The sequence below is a fragment of the Ranitomeya imitator genome, chromosome 1 (genome assembly GCF_032444005.1).
Source record: "Ranitomeya imitator isolate aRanImi1 chromosome 1, aRanImi1.pri, whole genome shotgun sequence".
Lineage (NCBI taxonomy): Eukaryota > Metazoa > Chordata > Amphibia > Anura > Dendrobatidae > Ranitomeya > Ranitomeya imitator.
The window spans coordinates 1071075896-1071096241 of record NC_091282.1 but is presented as its reverse complement, the minus strand read 5'-3'; the positions used below and the strand labels follow the sequence as shown (position 1 = coordinate 1071096241).

The 20346-nt window shown below is 39.6% G+C and overlaps 1 protein-coding gene across 1 annotated transcript in view; it reads right to left on the bottom strand.

Moving 5' to 3' along the window:
• The window catches only part of ANXA10 (annexin A10), a 126166-nt gene extending 106405 nt beyond the window's left edge, over window positions 1–19761 (bottom strand). Inside the window, exons 1-2 of the mRNA XM_069745765.1 lie at window positions 19690–19761; window positions 4454–4538 (exon numbers count right to left, since the gene is read on the bottom strand). Of these exons, the coding sequence (XP_069601866.1) occupies window positions 4454–4538; window positions 19690–19707 (103 nt within the window). The 5' untranslated portion in view covers window positions 19708–19761. The remainder of the gene's footprint in view (window positions 1–4453; window positions 4539–19689) is intronic.
• Between the last annotated feature and the right edge of the window lie 585 nt (window positions 19762–20346).

Sequence of the window (20346 nt, the reverse complement as noted above, 5' to 3'; positions counted from 1 at the left end):
AGAGGTTATGCTACAAAATACTAAATTATGGCATTCTAAACAATGAATTGCTCTCTATGTTGTGATCAATAAATAGTATGTGCAAAACTTTTGGCAGTCAGTTTTCTTTAACTAAATTAATATACTTATATTCTAAAGCATCTTGGTTAAAATTAAGGTCTTGCATGATAACAACTTCATGCACTTTCAATTCATCACTAAGAAAATGGCATCACAAGAACCAGACAAAAATATTCACACTTAAACAAATTCCTAAACTTTTGGTCGCTACTATAGTATAACTACCTTGTGTCTGAGTTTGCTACGTCTTTCCATAGTGTAAGACCTGTGACTAGGGTTGAGCGACCTTTACTTTTATAGGATCGGGTCGGGTTTCACGAAACCCGACTTTTTCAAAAGTCGGGTCGAGTGAAATCGGCCGCTCCTATAAAAAAGTCGGGGTCGGGGTCGGAGTCGGCCGAAACTCGAAACCCAATGCAGTGCATTGGGTTTCCATGGTTCCCGGGGTCTGAAGGAGCGGAAACTCTCCTTCAGGCCCTGCGATCCATATTTTAGTGTAAAATAAAGAATTAAAATAAAAAATATCGCAATACTTACCCTCTGACGCGCCCTGGTACTAACCGGGAACCTTCCTTCCTTAGAATCAGCCTTCCAGGACCTATGGTGACGTCGCGGTGACGTCGCGGCTTGTGATTGGCCGCGCGGCCCGCCCATGTGACCGCTCGCGCGACCAATCACAAGCCGCGACGTCACCGTGACGTCACCGAAGGTCCTGGAAGGGCTGATTCTTAGGAAGGAAGGCTGCCGGAAAGAAGCAGGGCGCGTCCGAGGGTGAGTATATTCCTATTAGGTATATACTCACCCTCGGACGCGCCCTGCTTCTTTCCGGCAGCCTTCCTTCCTAAGAATCAGCCCTTCCAGGACCTTCGGTGACGTCACGGTGACGTCGCGGCTTGTGATTGGTCGAGCGAGCGGTCACATGGGCGGCCGCGCGGCAAATCACAAGCCCCGACGTCACCGCGACGTCACCGCAAGGTCCTGGAAGGCTGATTCTAAGGAAGGAAGGTTCCCGGTTAGTACCAGGGCGCGTCAGAGGGTAAGTATTACGATATTTTTTATTTTAATTCTTTATTTTACACTTAAATCTGAATTCCAATACCAATTCCCGATATAAACATATCGGGAATCGGTATCGGAATTCCGATTCTAGATTCAAAAGATCGCCGACTTCATGGCCGACCCCACACAGGGGTCGGGTCGGGTTTCATGAAACCCGACCTTGCCAAAAGTCGGCGACTTTTGAAAATTTTCGACCCGTTTCGCTCAACCCTACCTGTGACATGAAACTGACTTCTACAACCTCACCCTTGTAGCAGAGTTGAGCTGTTTTTTTACTGAGTTTTCAGCCTCCTACACAGCTGTTGCTGTTTCAGATAACAACTATGTTTCAGCCTAGGTATGAACATGATGATCATAATCAACTGTGTGGTTTAACTGTATACTATAATCCTACAAATTTTGAGCAAGTGTGTCTAGAAAATGTATGTTCTTTTAAAGGCGAATTATATAGTCCCACCAAATATTGATTTGATTTAGATTTTTCTTTTGTTTATTCGCCTTGCATTTTATTAATTGATGAAGATAAACTGTTAACACTTTAAAGCATTTTTAAAGCACAATTTAAAAAAAATATGTTTAGCATAGAAGCTTGAGTTAAATAGTAGGTCATTTTTACGAGACGTTCTCTTTAAAGCAGATAGCCCCATGGTGAATTATTCAGTGAAATGCAATTTACATTTTTTTACCTGTAGGAGATTAAGTGCGTAATTGTAACATAACGAAGCATCAATTTTATTGATTTATGGGACAGCCTATAGTGTTTTTCTTTGATCAAATCGATATAGTGAAACTTTGAAAGAAACAAAGTCGTTCTCTAAATTGCCAGAATCTAAGGAGGAGGTTAGTAACAAAATGCCTCTTCTTGTACCGTTTACAATGATGATTCAGAGTGCTGTGCATGCAGGATAGTTTATGCAGTGCAGACAGATTGTGTTGCAGTAAATTTAGTATACACTGTACGTACACGTTCATCTTTGCATAAAAGAATAGCTGGCTAATTTATAGCTTACAACTTTTGATCTGTGCTGAGAATAAATTGCTAATGAGATGTCTAAATTTATAATTGCCTATAACTCTGCCTAGCATTCGTATATACCCGATTAAAATTCAATGTAGATGCATCATTTAAACTATAAACTAAATGTATCTCAGATGACCAACATTTTGTGCCTTTAGCATACAGTGCCTAGTAATTAAACTCTATTAAATTCCTTGTAGATGGAGTGTTGTGGGGAACAGTTGCTAAAGTGCTTAAAATAATCAGTTATCAAAAGTGCTCTAAATACAAGAAACAATTAAAGCACTCATTCCAGAAACATTAATGATAGGCATCTTGTGCTGATGAAGTGAAGTAGGGACTGAACTGGAGGCTTTAAAGTCGCATTAATGTTACTGATTCTTTAATTACAATATCTAACCTTAAAGCATCAGAGGGACTTTTTTTCTGTAATAGATTTGGTATTTTTGGTCACAGGAAAGGGGCCAAACACACCCGCCAAATTTACTTAACCCTGCTGTTGTCTTCGGTCTGGGGAGACCTATTTTGAACTTTGGTATTTTTGGGGGTGTTCAAGATGCGGTTCTGAAACTTCTAGTTGATTGACTTAAATGAGGATGGGTCGGTCGGCCACGGGTTTCAGGGCCGCATCTTGAATATTTTAAAGAATATTGAAGTTCAAGGTCAGTCATTTTTGAGCGAAGACAACAGCAGGGTTTTTAAACCCATGAAAGTAAGAGAATTGCCTAGATGACAACAGAGGCCAGCTTTATTTAGTTTACATTTAATTTTATGTAACAAATGCAAAAAGTGACAGTTTCTTATCCGATAATTGGGCTTCCAGGACTTATTTATTGATGGCCTACCCACAAAATAGGTAACCAGTATTAGGTCAATGGGGGCACGTCATAAAACACCCAACTGATCAGCTGTTTGCAGCTCCTTCAGCGGCCGAATGTAGCCAGTGTACAGAGCTGGAACAGGACTTCTCTATCCCCTTTGTAGTGCCTGTTCCAGAGTAATGGACGCTGAGCGGCAGCACCAGAGCGAGTCCACGACACAGTGTCTGGAGCTGTGCTGTTCCAGGCATCTACATCCGGACACTGCGGCAGCGACAAACAGTTGAACGTGCGGAGTGAGGGGTGTCAGAGCTGATATTGATAACCAATCCAAAGTACTGAACAACTTGTTCAAGTACGTGGTCTAATTTGGGCCCTAAATGATTTTTTAATTTTTTTTTCATCTCCATATTCTAAGGGTTATACTTTTTTATTTCGCTGTTGATCTAGCAGGAATAAGGCTTGTTTTGGAGTATCAGTTGTATTGCTATTGATCATTTTGATGTGTATATATATACAGTATAATGTATTGAATAACTTTTATTAACACAGAAAATTATTATTTTAGTTTCAAATGGTGACATTGTTGATACCAAATTGATGAGTTTTTGATGTTTTACTGATTTTGCATTAACATTTTTTTTTATTTTGTCACTCCGTTTGAAGAGCTGTCACTTTTTATTCTTCCAGAGTTGCTGTAGGAGGTTTTGGAGGATGAGTTGTAGTTTTCATTGGTGCTATTTTGGGTTTTTACAACTACTTAACTATCTTTTTAAGAGAAGGATTTTAGAAATAACAGTTCTGACATTATTAGCACCCTTGTCACAACTAATTTGTTAGGATACAGAGGGAGCCCCTTCCTGCTGTAAAACTATTTAGGTTCCGCGGATAAATAAGAAATTTCTGACCCCAGCTGTTGGAGCAGGCTGTCAGCTGTACAATACAGCAGGTGCCCCCGAGTGATTTTTTGCACTGCTCTTATGTTCACGCCATCATTTTATCCAAAGACTATAGCAGTTTGCTGGAACAAATTACTCACGCCTACATACTGTTATGCCACAATGTGCGAATGGGTTGAAGTGGGTGACCTGTTTCAACCTTCCTAGTGTATACGTTTTGACAATACAGTATTGAAATCCTCTAGTCTTTACTGCTGAAATAACAAAGCATAACATTTTGTTTTAGCCAAGGCTAGATGGCTCACCGTTTCTGGCATTTAGAATGTCACAACCAATCACAAGACAGGGAATTTATTGAGTTAATTTATATGTGAAATGCTGGGAATCCAAGGCCTGCACTTTTATTACATTTGTTTTGTGCGTTTATGTGTGTATGTATGCGTATATATGCGTGTGTGTGTTGTACCAATATTTGCCAGTTTGGGTTTTGAAAGATATATAATTCTTTATACTTTGGACAACATGCACATTTAATAAATGATAAATGATTTTTATAGGTACATATCACATATGTTTCATAATTACAATATAATACAGACCAAATCCTTGTAGAGCCCCTCCAATAAGTTGTGCGTCTATCATGGGATCACAGATGGCGTTTGGGAACACTGTCCCCTGGACCTGCTGAATTGTCAAAATATAAATAATTACACTGCTGAATATCAGGATTTAATAAAAGAAAAAAAATGAAAATATATAGTGTCGCACTGGAGCTCTGCAGCAAGATATGCTTAACCAATTACACTTGAAAGAGATATAGCTTCTGTCACACAAGCAAAGCAACAAATGTTACAACAAAAGAAAGATGTTCTTGACCTTATAAGCTGTCAATATGACCAGAATGGGGTAAGTTACACAATAGTTACACTATATGGTACAAATTTTGTCCAGAGCTTTGTATTAGCATTAAGGCATATTACACATTGTCTAAACCTGCCTCCTAGTCAGTATTTGATCATGTATATATATATACATACAGTACAGACTGAAAGTTTGGACACACCTTCTCATTTAAAGATTTTTCTGTATTTTCATGACTATGAAAATTGTAAATTCACACTGAAGGCATCAAAACTATGAATTAACACATGTGGAATTATATACTTAACAAAAAAGTGTGAAACAACGGAAATTATGTCTTATATTCTAGGTTCTTCAAAGTAGCCCCCTTTTGCTTTGATGACTGCTTTGCACACTCATGGCATTCTCTTGATGAGCTTCAAGAAGTAGTCACCGGGAAAGGTTTTCAATTCACAGGTGTACCCTGTCAGGTTTAATAAGTGGGATTTCTTGCCTTGTAAATGGTGTTGGGACCATCAGTTGTGTTGTGCAGAAGTCTGGTGGATACACAGCTGATAGTCCTACTGAATAGACTGTTAGAATTTGTATTATGGCAAGAAAAAAGTAGCTAAGTAAAGAAAAACAAGTGACATTATTACTTTAAGAAATGAAGGTCAGTCAGTCTGAAAAATTGGGAAAACTTTGAAAGTGTCCCCAAGTGCAGTGGCAAAACCATCAAGCACTACAAAGAACCTTGCTCACATGAGGACCGCCCCAGGAAAGGAAGACCAAGAGTCACCTCTGCTTCTGAGAATAAGTTTGTCCGAGTCACCAGCCTCAGAAATCGCAGGTTAACAGCAGCTCATATTAGAGACCAGGTCAATGCTACACAGAGTTCTAGCAGCAGACACAGCTCTACAACAACTGTTAAGAGGAGACTTTATGCAGCAGGCCTTCATGGTAAAATAGCTGCTAGGAAACCACTGCTAAGGACAGGCAACAAGCAGAAGAGACTTGTTTGGGCTAAAGAACATAAGGAATGGACATTGGACCAGTGGAAATCTGTGCTTTGGTCTGATAAGTCCAAATTTGAGATCTTTGGTTCCATCCATCGTGTCTTTGTGTGACGCAGAAGAGGTGAATGGATGGACTCTACATGCCTGGTCCCCACCGTAAAGCATGGAGGAAGAAGTTTGATGGTGTGGGGGTGCTTTGCTGGTGACAGTGTTGGGGATTTATTCTAAATTGAAGGCATACTGAACCAGCATGGCTACCACAGCATCTTGCAGCGGCATGCTATTCCATCCGGTTTGCGTTTAGTTGGACCATCAGTTATTTTTCAACAGGACAATGACCCCAAACACACCTCCAGGCTATATAAGGGCTATTTGAGCAAGAAGGAGAGTGATGGGTGCTATGCCAGATGACCTGGCCTCCACAGTCACCAGACCTGAACCCAATCGAGATGGTTTGGGGTGAGCTGGACCGCAGAGTGAAGGCAAAAGGGCCAAGAAGTGCTAAGCATCTCTGGGAACTCCTTCAAGATTGTTGGAAGACCATTCCCGGTGACTACCTCTTGAAGCTCATCAAGAGAATGCCAAAACAGTCATCAAAGCAAAAGGTGGCTACTTTGAAGAACCTAGAATATAAGACATAATTTCAGTTGTTTCACACTTTTTTGCTAAGTATATAATTCCACATGTGTTACTTCATAGTTTTAATACCTTCAGTGTGAATGTACAATTTTCATAGTCATGAAAATACAGAAAAATCTTTAAATGAGAAGGTGTGTCCAAACTTTTGGTCTGTACTGTATATATATATATGTATATAACAAGTGCAGGCTGATGTGATTAGGCCAGCTGCTGCTTAGAGCTTAGCCCATGGTCGGGTCCTATTCAGGCCATAGTCAAGACTATGTATGACATAGCCAACCCTGAAGAAATATTTCTTGATATTTTAAAAAAAGAAAAGAAACACATTTTATTTTTTTTAAAGTAAGAAAAATAAATTCAGAAACAAAATCAGATCTATATGTCATAAAATAAAATCAAGACATTGGATTAGTATGTAACATATACCGTCATGGCTGAAAGTCTTGAAATTGATCCAGAAAATGAATTATTTCTCCCAGAGAATTATTGCAATTGCACATGTTTTGATATATACATGTTTGTCTCCATTGTGTGCATTGGAACAACACAAAAAAATAGGGAAAGTATAGCAAATTTGTCATAATTTCACAGGAAACCCCAAAAATGTTCTGGACAAAATTGTTGGCATCTTTCTAAAATTGTGGGTAGACAACTTTGCTTCAAGCATGTGATGCTCGTTCACACTCACTTGTGGCAAGTAACAGCTGTGGGCAATATTAAAATCACACCTGAAACCAAATAAAAAGGAGTGAAGTTGACTTAATCTTTACAATGTATGTTGGTGTTTGGCTCACTGAGCATGGATAACAGAAAGGGGATAAGAGAACTGTCTGGGGACTAGAGCACCAAAATTGTTGAAAAATAACAATCTCAAGGTTACAAGTCAATCTCCAAAGATCTTGATGTTCCTTTGTCCACGGTGCACAACATAATCAAGAAGTTTATAACTCATGGAAATGTAGCTAATCTTCCTGGATGTGGAAGGCAGAGAAAAATTGATCAAAGGTTTCAATGCAGGATAGGCTGGATGGTGGATAAGTAGCCCCAATCAAGTTCCAAAGAAATTCAATTTGTCCTGCAGGCTCAGGGTGCATCAGTGTCTGCGCAAACTATCCATTGACATTGGAATTAAATGAAACACTATGGCAGGAGACCCAGGAGGACCCCACTGCTGATACAGAGACATAAAAAAGCTATAATGTATGTGATTAAGCCAAAGTCCTTCTGGGAAAGTGTCCTGTGGACAGTTGAGACCAAGATTGAGCTTCTTTAGTAAAGCACATCATTCTACTGTTTAGCAAAAACAGAATAAGGCCTGCAAAAAAAAGAACACAGTACCTTCAGTCAAATATGGTGGAGGGTCAAAGAGGTTTGGGAGTTGTTTTGCTGCCTTTGGCACTAAGTACCTTGACTGTGTGCAAGGCATCATGAAATCTGAAGATTACCATGGAATACCATTACCCATGGATTTTGGATCCCAATTTAGTGCCCAGTGTCAGAAAGCTGGTTTTGTATCCCAGGTCATGGTTCCTTCAGCAGGACAATGACCCCAAACATACTTCAAGATGCACACAGAAATGGATGGAAACAAAGTGCTGGAGAGTTCTAAAATGGCCAGCAATGAGTTTGGATTTAAATCCCATTGAAAACTTATGGAAAAATCTTAAAATTGCAGTTAGGAGAAGACACCCTTCAAATATGAGAATCCTAGAGCGGTTTGCAAAAGAAAAGTGGTCAAAAATTCTAGCTGAGAGGTGTAAGAAGCTTATTGATGATTATAGGAAGTGATTATTTGCAATTATTTATTTCAAAGGCGGTGCAGCCAAATATGAAGTGGAGGGTGCCAACAATTTTTTTCTGGACTATATTTGGAGTCTTGTGTGAAATTATGTCCAATTTACTTTTTTTTCTCTGTTTTTTGTGTTGTTCGAATACATACAAAAGGAATAAACGTGCATAAAAAAAGTGTAATTGTAATAATTTTTGGGAGAAATACTTCTTTTTCTGGAACAATGTCAGGGGTGCTGACACCTTTGGCCATGACTATATGTATGCTATTGGGGGAAGGATTAGTTTTTCCATATCGTTCTACCATGATGCAATAATTATTTATCTGTAAATTACATGGATATAAATGAAAATGTTTACATTTCTTTAGCATTTTTATGTTATTATCATGCCTACCGAACCTGTCATATCCATAATTCAGTAACATTTTTGTTGCAATTTCAATGTGAGAAGTACCTCTATATTGTAGCAATGCCGAGTAAGCTACTGTTACATCCTAGCTCTGCAGGCATTGATTTGCACCTGGCTAGCTCTGGCTATAAACAAGTTATGTGTTTATCTAATTTACAATAACTGTTGTGTTTGACCAAATTGGGACTAGCTCAGCCAGGGTCTACTCTGTTCAGGTAGCTACCGGATATGGCTATGGATTTATGTTTATGATGTTGTTTGGCAGGGCCGGTTTTAAGAGGTGGGTGGCCCGGGGCCTATTTTAGAGGGAGGCCCATTTTTCAAGGTGTTGCAATATGTAATGAAAAACACAAAATGAAACGAACGCAAGTTTATTTACAAAAATCACTTACGCAGAGTGTAAGGGCTAGCGGAACACACCCAAAAATTAGAAAAATAGAGTAAGGTGCGTTCGCAGCCCGGGGTCCACTGTGCAGAGATGGAACCTGCTGCTGAGTAATAGTAATATATAGCGGTACAATATGGATTCACACACGGGTTAACTTCACCCAGTATGAAGAAAGCGAACCCTGTTGTGTCACAGGGCCGTGGTACCGCACAAAGAGTGCAAGAAAGGAGTCACAGAACTCTACCCTTAGACTCGGGATTAGAGTACAACTAGACCTCTTGCGCTCGACACCACAACTGGGGTGTCAGCGTAACCAAAATAATAATTTGGATGCACGGGAGTGCGTGCGGTGCCGCTCTGCGCCAGCCACTGAGATGTAGGACCGTAGCCAGGTCCCTACACTTTCAATAGTTTCTATTTTGTTAAATGTTCCTTATCATTAGAAATGGTTCACAGCGAAGAGACGTGTATTTTACAAGTTTTGAGATATTTATCTCTATATTGGCGGTAGGCCCCCACTTGGTGGGTGGTCCAGGGCCCGGGCCCCTTGGCCCCCCCTAAATCCGGGCCTGTTGTTTGATGTTGTGCAACCTGTGGAAGTAAATGTCACATTATTTTAGCTAAAGAATCCAGTGCCTGTGTGAACACTACCTGAGAACGTGAATCCCTACAATATAGATATATATATACCAGAATATAGTGTGTGCATAACAATGTGCAGTGTGTGATGTGTACATGTATATGTGCAGAGTGTATAAATATTGTATATATTTAGATATATAGACACACATGCGTGCTGATAAATTTCTAGTTTTGAATTTATTGTGAATGCATTTAGAATTTCAGAACAAAGCCAAAATCGAAAAAGAATTAGCTGATTAGATAGATGTAGAAAAGTGGCAGAAATGTGTTTTGGGGTAAAATGAAACTTTCATGGGGATTTGCGCCAAAGTCTTTGTGAAACCCACCCACAATCTGTCTATCAATTGTTTCCAATGTGAGAGGTTTCGACGAGGTACCAGGTACCAGGTAGGGATACTAAGTGGTGTTAACCCATCTGCTGACCCCATGCAGGTCACACTGTTGATCCTCAAGTAAAATCCAAGGAACAGCTTTGGATTTGTACCTGGTTCCACTGCATATACTCATCAGATTTTTCCACTGGAGAACCCACGGTGTGATCATTGCCTAAAAATGTATGAAACTGCTCAGATATGGCAAATTTGTTACGGATTTTTGGATTGATTTTACACCAAATATCTCCTCCAATTTACAGTACTTGACATTTAATTTTTATAAAACCCCATTCACATACACCACAAAAAAATAGTTGCTTTCAAAGCATGGTGCAGATTTTCAAATCCACAGGTATGGCCACGTGTTTGCAGACACTACTCCATTCACCTTGTCCCAGACTTGTGGGATGTATTCTAGGGCAGCAGCAGCTATACAAATAACCCTGCTCATATCCTTCGCCATCATTTTGAGAACAGGAGATCTGTGCAGCCTGTTAGAGAAGGTGAATTAACATGTGCAGCAGAAGAACGTGCAATGCTGAAATATTAATGACTGCCACAAATTCACGTCTCCAACACGTTTGTCAAAATTAAGAAAAAGTAGTCAAACTATTTAACATAAGTGGGTTAAAAATGCAAAATGTTTGGCAAATCCTTCAATGTACTATTTACCACGTTGTCTCTTTATTTGTAGGACAGATGGACCGATGGATATTCATTATTTTACTGATTACTGACCTTTACACAAAACACACAGGAGTGTAAAAGCCAAAGATAGGTGTACATGCAATTTACTAGAATAATGGAAAACATTTTAAAAGTGCAAATACAAAGGTGCAGTGGAGCATAGCAGCCAAAGCGACATTTGCCTCTATTGCGTAAAGCATATTATACCAATCCCAGGTAATTCCCATTGTAATTGTATTGTCACATTTAACTCCGTATTAGTGAATAACTCGCCTTGTGACATTGAACACTTATTCCATTATAATCCCGCTCTACACAATGAAATAATTAACGCAATATGACAATATGTTCTGTGCTTCGGTGACGCTGTTACATATATTATTCTGTGCGGTATGTACTCTGTACATTATAATAGAGGATGCTGAATGGGCAGTGTAAGGGCTTGTTCAGATGAGCTTTTTATGTTCATGGACACAATGGGCTGCACACAGACCAGACACAGACCAATATAAACCTATGTGCAAGTAGAATTAAATTGCAGCATGCACTATTCTGGTCTGTATTAAATGGAATCTGTCACCACATTTGACCTATCTACACTATTAATATGGGCGTACAGGTTATAGACTGCTGAAGACAGTCCTACCTGTGTGTCTCACATCAGATGTGTTATTGTTGAGAAATCATCTTTTATCCCTTTATATAAATGACCTCTTTCAGATTTTTTTTTTTAATCTGTCCTTTCCCATATTTCATGAAAAATTGCAATAGCTTGTACAATAGAATTCACAACATATATATATACATCATATGTCATGTCTCCCCCTTTGATGCTTCCTCCGACGCTGAGCCCGCATCTTTTCAGGCACAAGACAGCTGATTTGATCAGCTGACATGTGTCACTAACAACATCTGGTGGAATCGCGATCCACCCACAGCTGTTAAATGATGAATGCCACTGTCAAACTCTTACAGTGGCATTTTACTTGCGCAAACCGGATGCATGTCACTAGCTCCGCCCATCAGTTTCCCTGTCCAGGGGTGCACCTATAATGAGGCCTGTTGACCACTTTGCCTCAGGCGGCAGTAAAGTCTGTGAAGACAGAAGGCGGCAGCGCGGCGCCGCCCCTATAGGCAGATAACTTGGTGCCCTTCTCCTGCGTGCATTTCTGTGTGTTGTCAGTGAGTCAGAAGAACAAGCTGTGGTCAGGACTTGGGAGGGAGTAGGCTGCCTGATTGCACTTTCACCTTCAATACAGCAGCAATTGACTCTGCCTCCTCTGCATCCGCCCCATCCAGCCAGGGAGTGTGAATGATTGGTTCATCTGTGAGTCATTCTACCTCTCCACATCAAGTGACTGTGTCTGTGTTCATCAGACTCCAGGTGCTGTATATGGGGGTGCTATGCTGTATATAGGGGGTGCTGTAGTGTATATGGGGGGTTCTTGCTGTATGTGGTGGGTGCTCTATGTGGGGGATGCTGTATGTGGGGGGTGCTGTGCTGTATGTGGGGGTGCTGTATAATAGGGGTGCTGTGCTGTACATGGGGGGTGCTGTATGTGGGGGTGCTTTGCTCTATGTGGGGGGTGCTGTGCTGTATATGAGGGGTGCTGTATATGGGGGTCCTGTGCTGTATATGAGGGGTCATGTGCTGTATATGGGCGACTTGTGCTGTATATGGGGTCCTGTGCTGTATTTTATATAGAGGTGCTGTATATGGGAGGTGCTGTGCTGTATGTGGGGGTGCTGTGTTGTATATGGGGGTGCTGTGCCATAAATGGGAGTGCTGTATTTGGGGGTGATGTGCTGTATATGGGGGTGCTGTGCTGTATATGGGGGTGCTGTATTCTATATAGGGGTGCTGTGCTTTATATCGAGGGTGCTATATATGGCGGTACTGTGCTGTATTGTATATGAGGGTGCTGTATGTGGGGGTGCTATGCTGTATGTGGGGGTGCTGTGCTGTATATGTGAATGCTGTGCTGTATATGTGGGGTGCTATATTGTATACAGGGGTGCTGTATTGTATATAGGGGTACTGTAAATGGGGATGCTGTGCTGTTTATTGGGATGCAGTGCTGCATATAGGGATGCTGTGCTGCATATAGGGATGCTGTGCTGCATATAGGGGTGCTGTGCTGTATATGGGGGTAGTGCTGTATTGTACATGGGGGTGCTGTATAGTATATGGAGGGCTATGGGGGATGCATTATAGTATTTGGAGAGCTATGGATGGTGCATTATATATATATATATATATATATATATATATATATATACATATGGAGCACTCAGGGGTTGCCTTATAATATATGGAGGATTATGGTGTGAATTGCAATATATGGAGGCCTATGGGGGTGCATTATAATATGTGGAGAATTATAGGGTGAATTGTCTATGGGGTGCATTATACTATATGGGGCAGCATGGTGGCGCAGTGGTTAGCATAGCAGCCTTGCAGCGCTGGAGTCCTGGGTTCAAACTGGGGTGCAATTTTTAGAATGGTGTCACTTTGGAGCATTTTCTATCATATATACCCCTCAAAGTGACTTCACATGTGAGGTGGTCCCTAAAAAAAATGGTTTTGTAAATTTTGTTGTAAAAATGAGAAATCGTTGGTCAACTTTTAACCCTTATAACTTCCTAACAAAAAAATTGTAGGTTCCAAAATAGTGCTGATGTAAAGTAGACATGCGGGAAATGTTACCTATTAAGTATGTTTGTTACATATCTCTGAATTTTCATACCTTTAAATCACAAAGTTAGAAAATGTGGAAATTTTTGCCAAATTTCAGTTTTTTTCCTGTCATATCAAAGAAATTTTACCACTATCATGAAGTACAATATGTCCCGAAAAAAAATCTCAGATCCATTGAAATATTGCAGAGTTATTACCTCATAAAGTGACAGTGGTCAGAATTGTAAAAATTGGCCTGGTCATTAACGTGCAAACCACCTTCAGGGGTAAAGGGGTTAATTGACAACAGCATTTGCATAGTAACCTTCATTTAAATTTTTCATTTTATGAATCAGACAAAAATTAGAAACTTTGTAATATATCTTATCAGAGAAATTAGCTTCTTTCTCTGCCAGGACTGCTATTTCATTATCAAAATTCTCAATTCCCAGGTAAAAAATTGTATTCAGTATACATAGGTTTTTACATTACTGAGATAGGAGATGGCAGTTGTTACTGGGACACAAGATAATTTTTTTGCATGGGACCCTTATAGTCATGTTTATTATTTCATGATATATTTATCATATCTGTTTATTGCACTAAGCACTTTATATCCTTTATCTATGTGGGATCAATTTATGCTATTCGCACTTTTGCTTGTGACCCTCATGTGATTATCCCCGTTTGACATTGCAGTACACCCTTCTTTTGCACTGGCACAGGCATGGAACCTTCTGTGCATTTGATGCTTATAATTTACTTTACATGGTTATGGTAAATCTATCTATATCATGGCTTTATTTGTAATCATCCCATTTTCAATTTAAACATGTTTGTATTTAAGAAATATATACGGTATATATATATAATATAGAAATATATATTAATTTCTTTACTCTTGTGCTATTGTGCATACAGTATTTATAAGTTCGAAATTCATAGGATTTTTTATCTAATATTTTACCCCTATTAAAGGCCACAATTAACCCCTGTTTTGTGTCTCTGCATCCAAAAGGCATCAAAACGCTTTGATATTGAGCATGAAATGGTTATTAAAAATCTGTAGTAGGGCCGCAAAAACACAGAGTGCATTGAATGAAAAATCATAATATCCCATGAAAATGTGGCTACTATTCATGCAAATAATTTGGCTGTTTTCAAAAAGATTTTTCTTGAAGAACTTTATTGTAAACCATGTTTATAAGGGGATTATTTCAGCTGTACAAGTAGAGCTCTGTGGACTATTAATATGGAGAGGATTGTGCAACGTGAAACAAGCGTTCAGCCAGAGGTTAGCAAATGTCATTACGTAATATAAAACCTACATCCATTTTCCACTAAGCAATGGAAGATTTCATTTTATCTATGTCCGGGGACATTTTTCTTATATATTATATTTGTGAAAGAAACACAATAATAATATAGATTTATACATGCCAATGACATAGCCTTGATAGAAGGACTGGAAATGTCTATAGTTAACATTGCCGCCTTCATTTACAGAATGGAACACAATGCAACAATTGAAATGCTATATGACAAACCTATTATTTATCCTTCTACACAGCATTATTTGTTAAAAGGGTACAATGGTGTAATCTAGATCACACAGACTTGACTATTGTGTGCACCTTAATAAGGACACTAAAATGCCTTCATTTCAAAGGGCTTGTGCTGAGTTTATAAGTTATCACTTAAGGTACCGTCACACTCAGCAACTTTGCAACGAGAACGACAACGATCCGTGATGTTGCAGCGTCCTGGATAGCGATCTCGTTGTGTTTGACACGCATCAGCGATCAGGATCCTGCTGTGCCATCGTTGGTCGGAGCTAGAAGTCCAGAACTTTATTTTGTCGTCAGGTCGGCGTGTATCGTTGTGTTTGACAGCAAAAGCAACGATGCCAGCAACGTTTTACATGGAGCTAACAACCAGCGAGAACGAGAAGTGAGTCGCCGTTACGTCACTGGATCGCTCCTGCAGCGTTCTGGAGCTGCTGTGTTTGACATCTCTACAGCGACCTAAACAGCGACGCTCCAGCGATCGGCTCGTTGTCTATATCGCTGCAGTGTCGCTGAGTGTGACGGTACCTTTATTATACAAGCTACAGTAGGAGATAACTTCTTGCTTGCTAAAGGATAAACTATTAAGATCTCATCCAAGGTATGCCATTGTGTTTAATTCATGCACACACATATGGGCCTTAAAACAGTAGTACCCTTCCACCTAATATGAAATCTGCCTTTGAGACATGACTACACATTGGGCAATCAGATCGGTAAGACAAATTCCTGATACTGAGTATTTAACAGTGTTTCCAGAAAATAGAACAGTACCCATGTATGATATTCATGCATCTCTCAATGTAATATGGGATGGGAGAAAACGCTTGGGAAACCCTTTACCGAGCTCTTTGGCTGTTAATTCATTCACTAGTTACAGATGTAGTAGCTATCAATAGCTGTAGTGTGCCGCCGCAGCACCTGATAGTGTCTCTACACTATTTAGGTAGCACACTGTTCATTCAAAGTGCACAGAAATTGCATTTTACATCAGGGATGCCAAACTTTTTCTAGCCTGAGGGGCACATTGCCATGTTTAATCACTCCCAAGGGGCACAATAAAAGTGTTATATATACAGTGGGGCAAAAAAGTATTTAGTCAGTCAGCAATAGTGCAAGTTCCACCACTTAAAAAGATGAGAGGCGTCTGTAATTTACATCATAGGTAGACCTCAACTATGGGAGACAAACTGAGAAAAAAAAATCCAGAAAATCACATTGTCTGTTTTTTTAACATTTTATTTGCATATTATGGTGGAAAATAAGTATTTGGTCAGAAACAAAATTTCATCTCAATACTTTGTAATATATCCTTTGTTGGCAATGACAGAGATCAAACGTTTTCTGTAAGTATTCACAAGGTTGCCACGCACTGTTGTTGGTATGTTGGCCCATTCCTCCATGCAGATCTCCTCTAGAGCAGTGATGTTTTTGGCTTTTCGCTTGGCAACACGGACTTTCAACTCCCTCCAAAGGTTTTCTATAGGGTTGAGATCTGGAGACTGGCTAGGCCACTCCAGGACCTTGAAATGCTTCTTACGAAGCCACTCCTTCATTGCCCTGGCGGTGTGCTTTGGATCATTGTCATGTTGAAAGACCCAGCCACGTTTCATCTTCAATGCCCTTGCTGATGGAAGGAGGTTTGCACTCAAAATCTCACGATACATGGCCCCATTCATTCTTTCATGTACCCGGATCAGTCGTCCTGGCCCCTTTGCAGAGAAACAGCCCCAAAGCATGATGTTTCCACCACCATGCTTTACAGTAGGTATGGTGTTTGATGGATGCAACTCAGTATTCTTTTTCCTCCAAACACGACAAGTTGTGTTTCTACCAAACAGTTCCAGTTTGGTTTCATCAGACCATAGGACATTCTCCCAAAACTCCTCTGGATCATCCAAATGCTCTCTAGCAAACTTCAGACGGGCCCGGACATGTACTGGCTTAAGCAGTGGGACACGTCTGGCACTGCAGGATCTGAGTCCATGGTGGCGTAGTGTGTTACTTATGGTAGGCCTTGTTACATTGGTCCCAGCTCTCTGCAGTTCATTCACTAGGTCCCCCCGCGTGGTTCTGGGATTTTTGCTCACCGTTCTTGTGATCATTCTGACCCCACGGGGTGGGATTTTGCGTGGAGCCCCAGATCGAGGGAGATTATCAGTGGTCTTGTATGTCTTCCATTTTCTAATTATTGCTCCCACTGTTGATTTCTTCACTCCAAGCTGGTTGGCTATTGCAGATTCAGTCTTCCCAGCCTGGTGCAGGGCTACAATTTTGTTTCTGGTGTCCTTTGACAGCTCTTTGGTCTTCACCATAGTGGAGTTTGGAGTCAGACTGTTTGAGGGTGTGCACAGGTGTCTTTTTATACTGATAACAAGTTTAAACAGGTGCCATTACTACAGGTAATGAGTGGAGGAAAGAGGAGACTCTTAAAGAAGAAGTTACAGGTCTGTGAGAGCCAGAAATCTTGATTGTTTGTTTCTGACCAAATACTTATTTTCCACCATAATATGCAAAAAAAATGATAAAAAAAACAGACAATGTGATTTTCTGGATTTTTTTTTCTCAGTTTGTCTCCCATAGTTGAGGTCTACCTATGATGTAAATTACAGACGCCTCTCATCTTTTTAAGTGGTGGAACTTGCACTATTGCTGACTGACTAAATACTTTTTTGCCCCACTGTATATATATGTATCCATCAGAGACATTTCCGTCATTACAGAAATACAGTATATGTCTGATAGTAGACAAGGCAGTGGCATCTGCACCTATAGAAATAATGAGGGTCTCCTTTACCCTTATTTAGGACTTAGGACTTAGGAGAGCTGTCCCATTGAAAAAGTAAATTGCATAAATTCCAATGAAGAGCGCTACAACTCTACTTGGCCGCTGGAATGGATCCCATTCTCCTAACATTTATGTGGACACAGCGATGGCTGTGTGCAGCCCCTCGGTTTCTTATGGAAACTACAAGCAATTAGCCACACACAGGCAAGACAAGATTGTTGGGGGACTATATAAAATGGCAGAGAGGCCTACCCCTGTTTTTACCAGAGTATAACATCAAGGCCATAACATTGGCGGCTGCTTCATCTGTAACTTGTTAATTCCAATATTTGTTTATTCTCCGTTTTTTGTTTGTCATCCTTCATTATTAGTCTTAGGGAAAAAATAGCACAAAACAACTGCCTACATTTTCCTAGAATTAGCATAGTCACATTAATTTGCTATTTAGAGAAAATATTGAATAGCTAGGCATTTATGTAGCATATAATATAGCACACTGAATGTCCCCGTGAATTGTGACTTGTTTGCAGAAGAAGCTTATCACAAAGTCAACTTTTGATGGTGACCAAGCCCATTAGTGCTCAGTTTACCTTACAATATGCTGATGATATGGCTGACTATGGTTTGTAACACAGATTTCTTCCCTTAATCGTTACTACTTACTTCTTCTTAAAAGCAATCCCTAAAATACAATTTCTGCTATTTTCCCAAATCCTCCAACACAGTCCTGTGTTTGAATGAACCAACATACAATTTGTGTGCACAGAAGCCTGAAATTAAGTAGCCCGTTTTACATCGCAGCTCTTAATTACAATATTGAGGCAATGGCAAAAAATACACAACGCGGAAAATAGTGCAGCTCCTGATAAGAAATCCCTGTAGACTCTACACATGATTAGCTTGTAGGCTTTGCTGGGAGCAATGTTTGCTTTCTCTAGCAACCTTTATAATATATTTAACATGTATAGTCGATTTGGCTACAAAGTCTTTTATGTTAGATAGAAGAGATCTTGTTAACAATGGATAGAACAGAGTCGGATTTTCTGTAAGGTCGAATTCAGCCAATCGTGTATCCTGACGGCCTGAGTACAGACCGTGATGCATGGACTGGCCAAGGGTCTCCTGACCAGAAGTGGACAGCCTTATCTATGCCTGCAAGGCTGTCAGGTTCAAGTCAGGAGACCTGCAGCTAGTCCATGCATCGCGATCAGTACTCAGACCATTGGGATACGTTATGTCTACTGTTACTTTTTATGATCTTTAATAAAATTGTGATTTTATTATTTCTTGTACATTTTACTCCATGTCTCTTGTAGGAAATATGTTGTAGGGGAGTGTCCGATCTTTTCTTATTTTGGATCGTTACCTTGGTATAGTCATGAGACTTTTTTGTCACTATACTGTTACCTGTTTGGATGATATTGATAGCATTAATTGAAACATGTCTTACTGTGAAATATAGGAACAGCCACATCCGAGGAAATCGATAATGGGTCAGATCATAAAATTACTGCATACCTCAATACCAACAATAAAATATAATGTGGCTTAAGTAAAATGTTCCATATGGGTATATTTAACAGTCACGGGATAAATAGAAAGTGTGCCATCTTCATTCTCATGTATGGATTTTGTTAAGATTCAGTGGTCAAGGTTCAGTAGTCAAAGGTCATAGTCACAGAACAAAATGGACAAAACCAAAAGGAAAAGAAATCTGATATTATATTACAAAAAATTCACTAATAAAACATACAATATAAAATGTTGTCAGAAACGAATAACACAAAATGTTTGTCCCAAAAATGCACTAGTCAGAACATGAGCCAAACTTAAATTGTCTCATTCTTACCCCGATTGCGAATAATCTCTAAAATTTACTTTCTGCTTATCAAAAAGGGCAAATAATACTATACAGTATGGATAACTAAAGCATGGCAATGACATTCAACAATATACTTAGATCTATATGAAAAACCCAAGTTATTCCAATGTATGTTATCAATAGAGTAATAAAACTTACATAGTCCCCACAAAACATTGTGACGTAGGTCTTCTTCTGAAGGCGGTGAGTGGATGAATAGTCGAACAGACTCCAAATGAAGCAGGCTTGGTTGAAACCTGCGATGGTAATGTGCCAACTCCACCCAATCTGATAATGTAACCCACAGACGTATCACATTTAGTTTGCTCGAAACAAAGGAAATCACTTCTTGGTGCCAGGTATGTGGGCTAAGTCATCAATCATGTTCAAGAAACAAATTAATTTTGCATTACAAATAAAACTTAATCTTTGCTTTGCCAATGACAGATATGAAACCAACCAATCAAGCCTCAAGTTCACAGAAAAGCATTTAGTTAATAATTAATCTTATGACACATTAAACAGTTACTACATCCTTGAGTACAATGAAATTCATGTTCCATTTTACACATAGCAAAAATGTATCATTAATGAAACAATGCATAATTAATATTAAAAATGTATGTATATTGCAGGCCTACTATAAGGTATTGTTCCTAAATCTATGGAGTTAATATCTAATGGAGGGAATATTTTAAAGATTAATGGTTTGAGTTCTGTTGTAATTTCACAGTATTGTTCATAGTCATATTTAAAATGAACAGGAGGAAAGCAAACAGCAAAGCAGTGTGGCTGATTCTTTCACCGGCAAGGAAG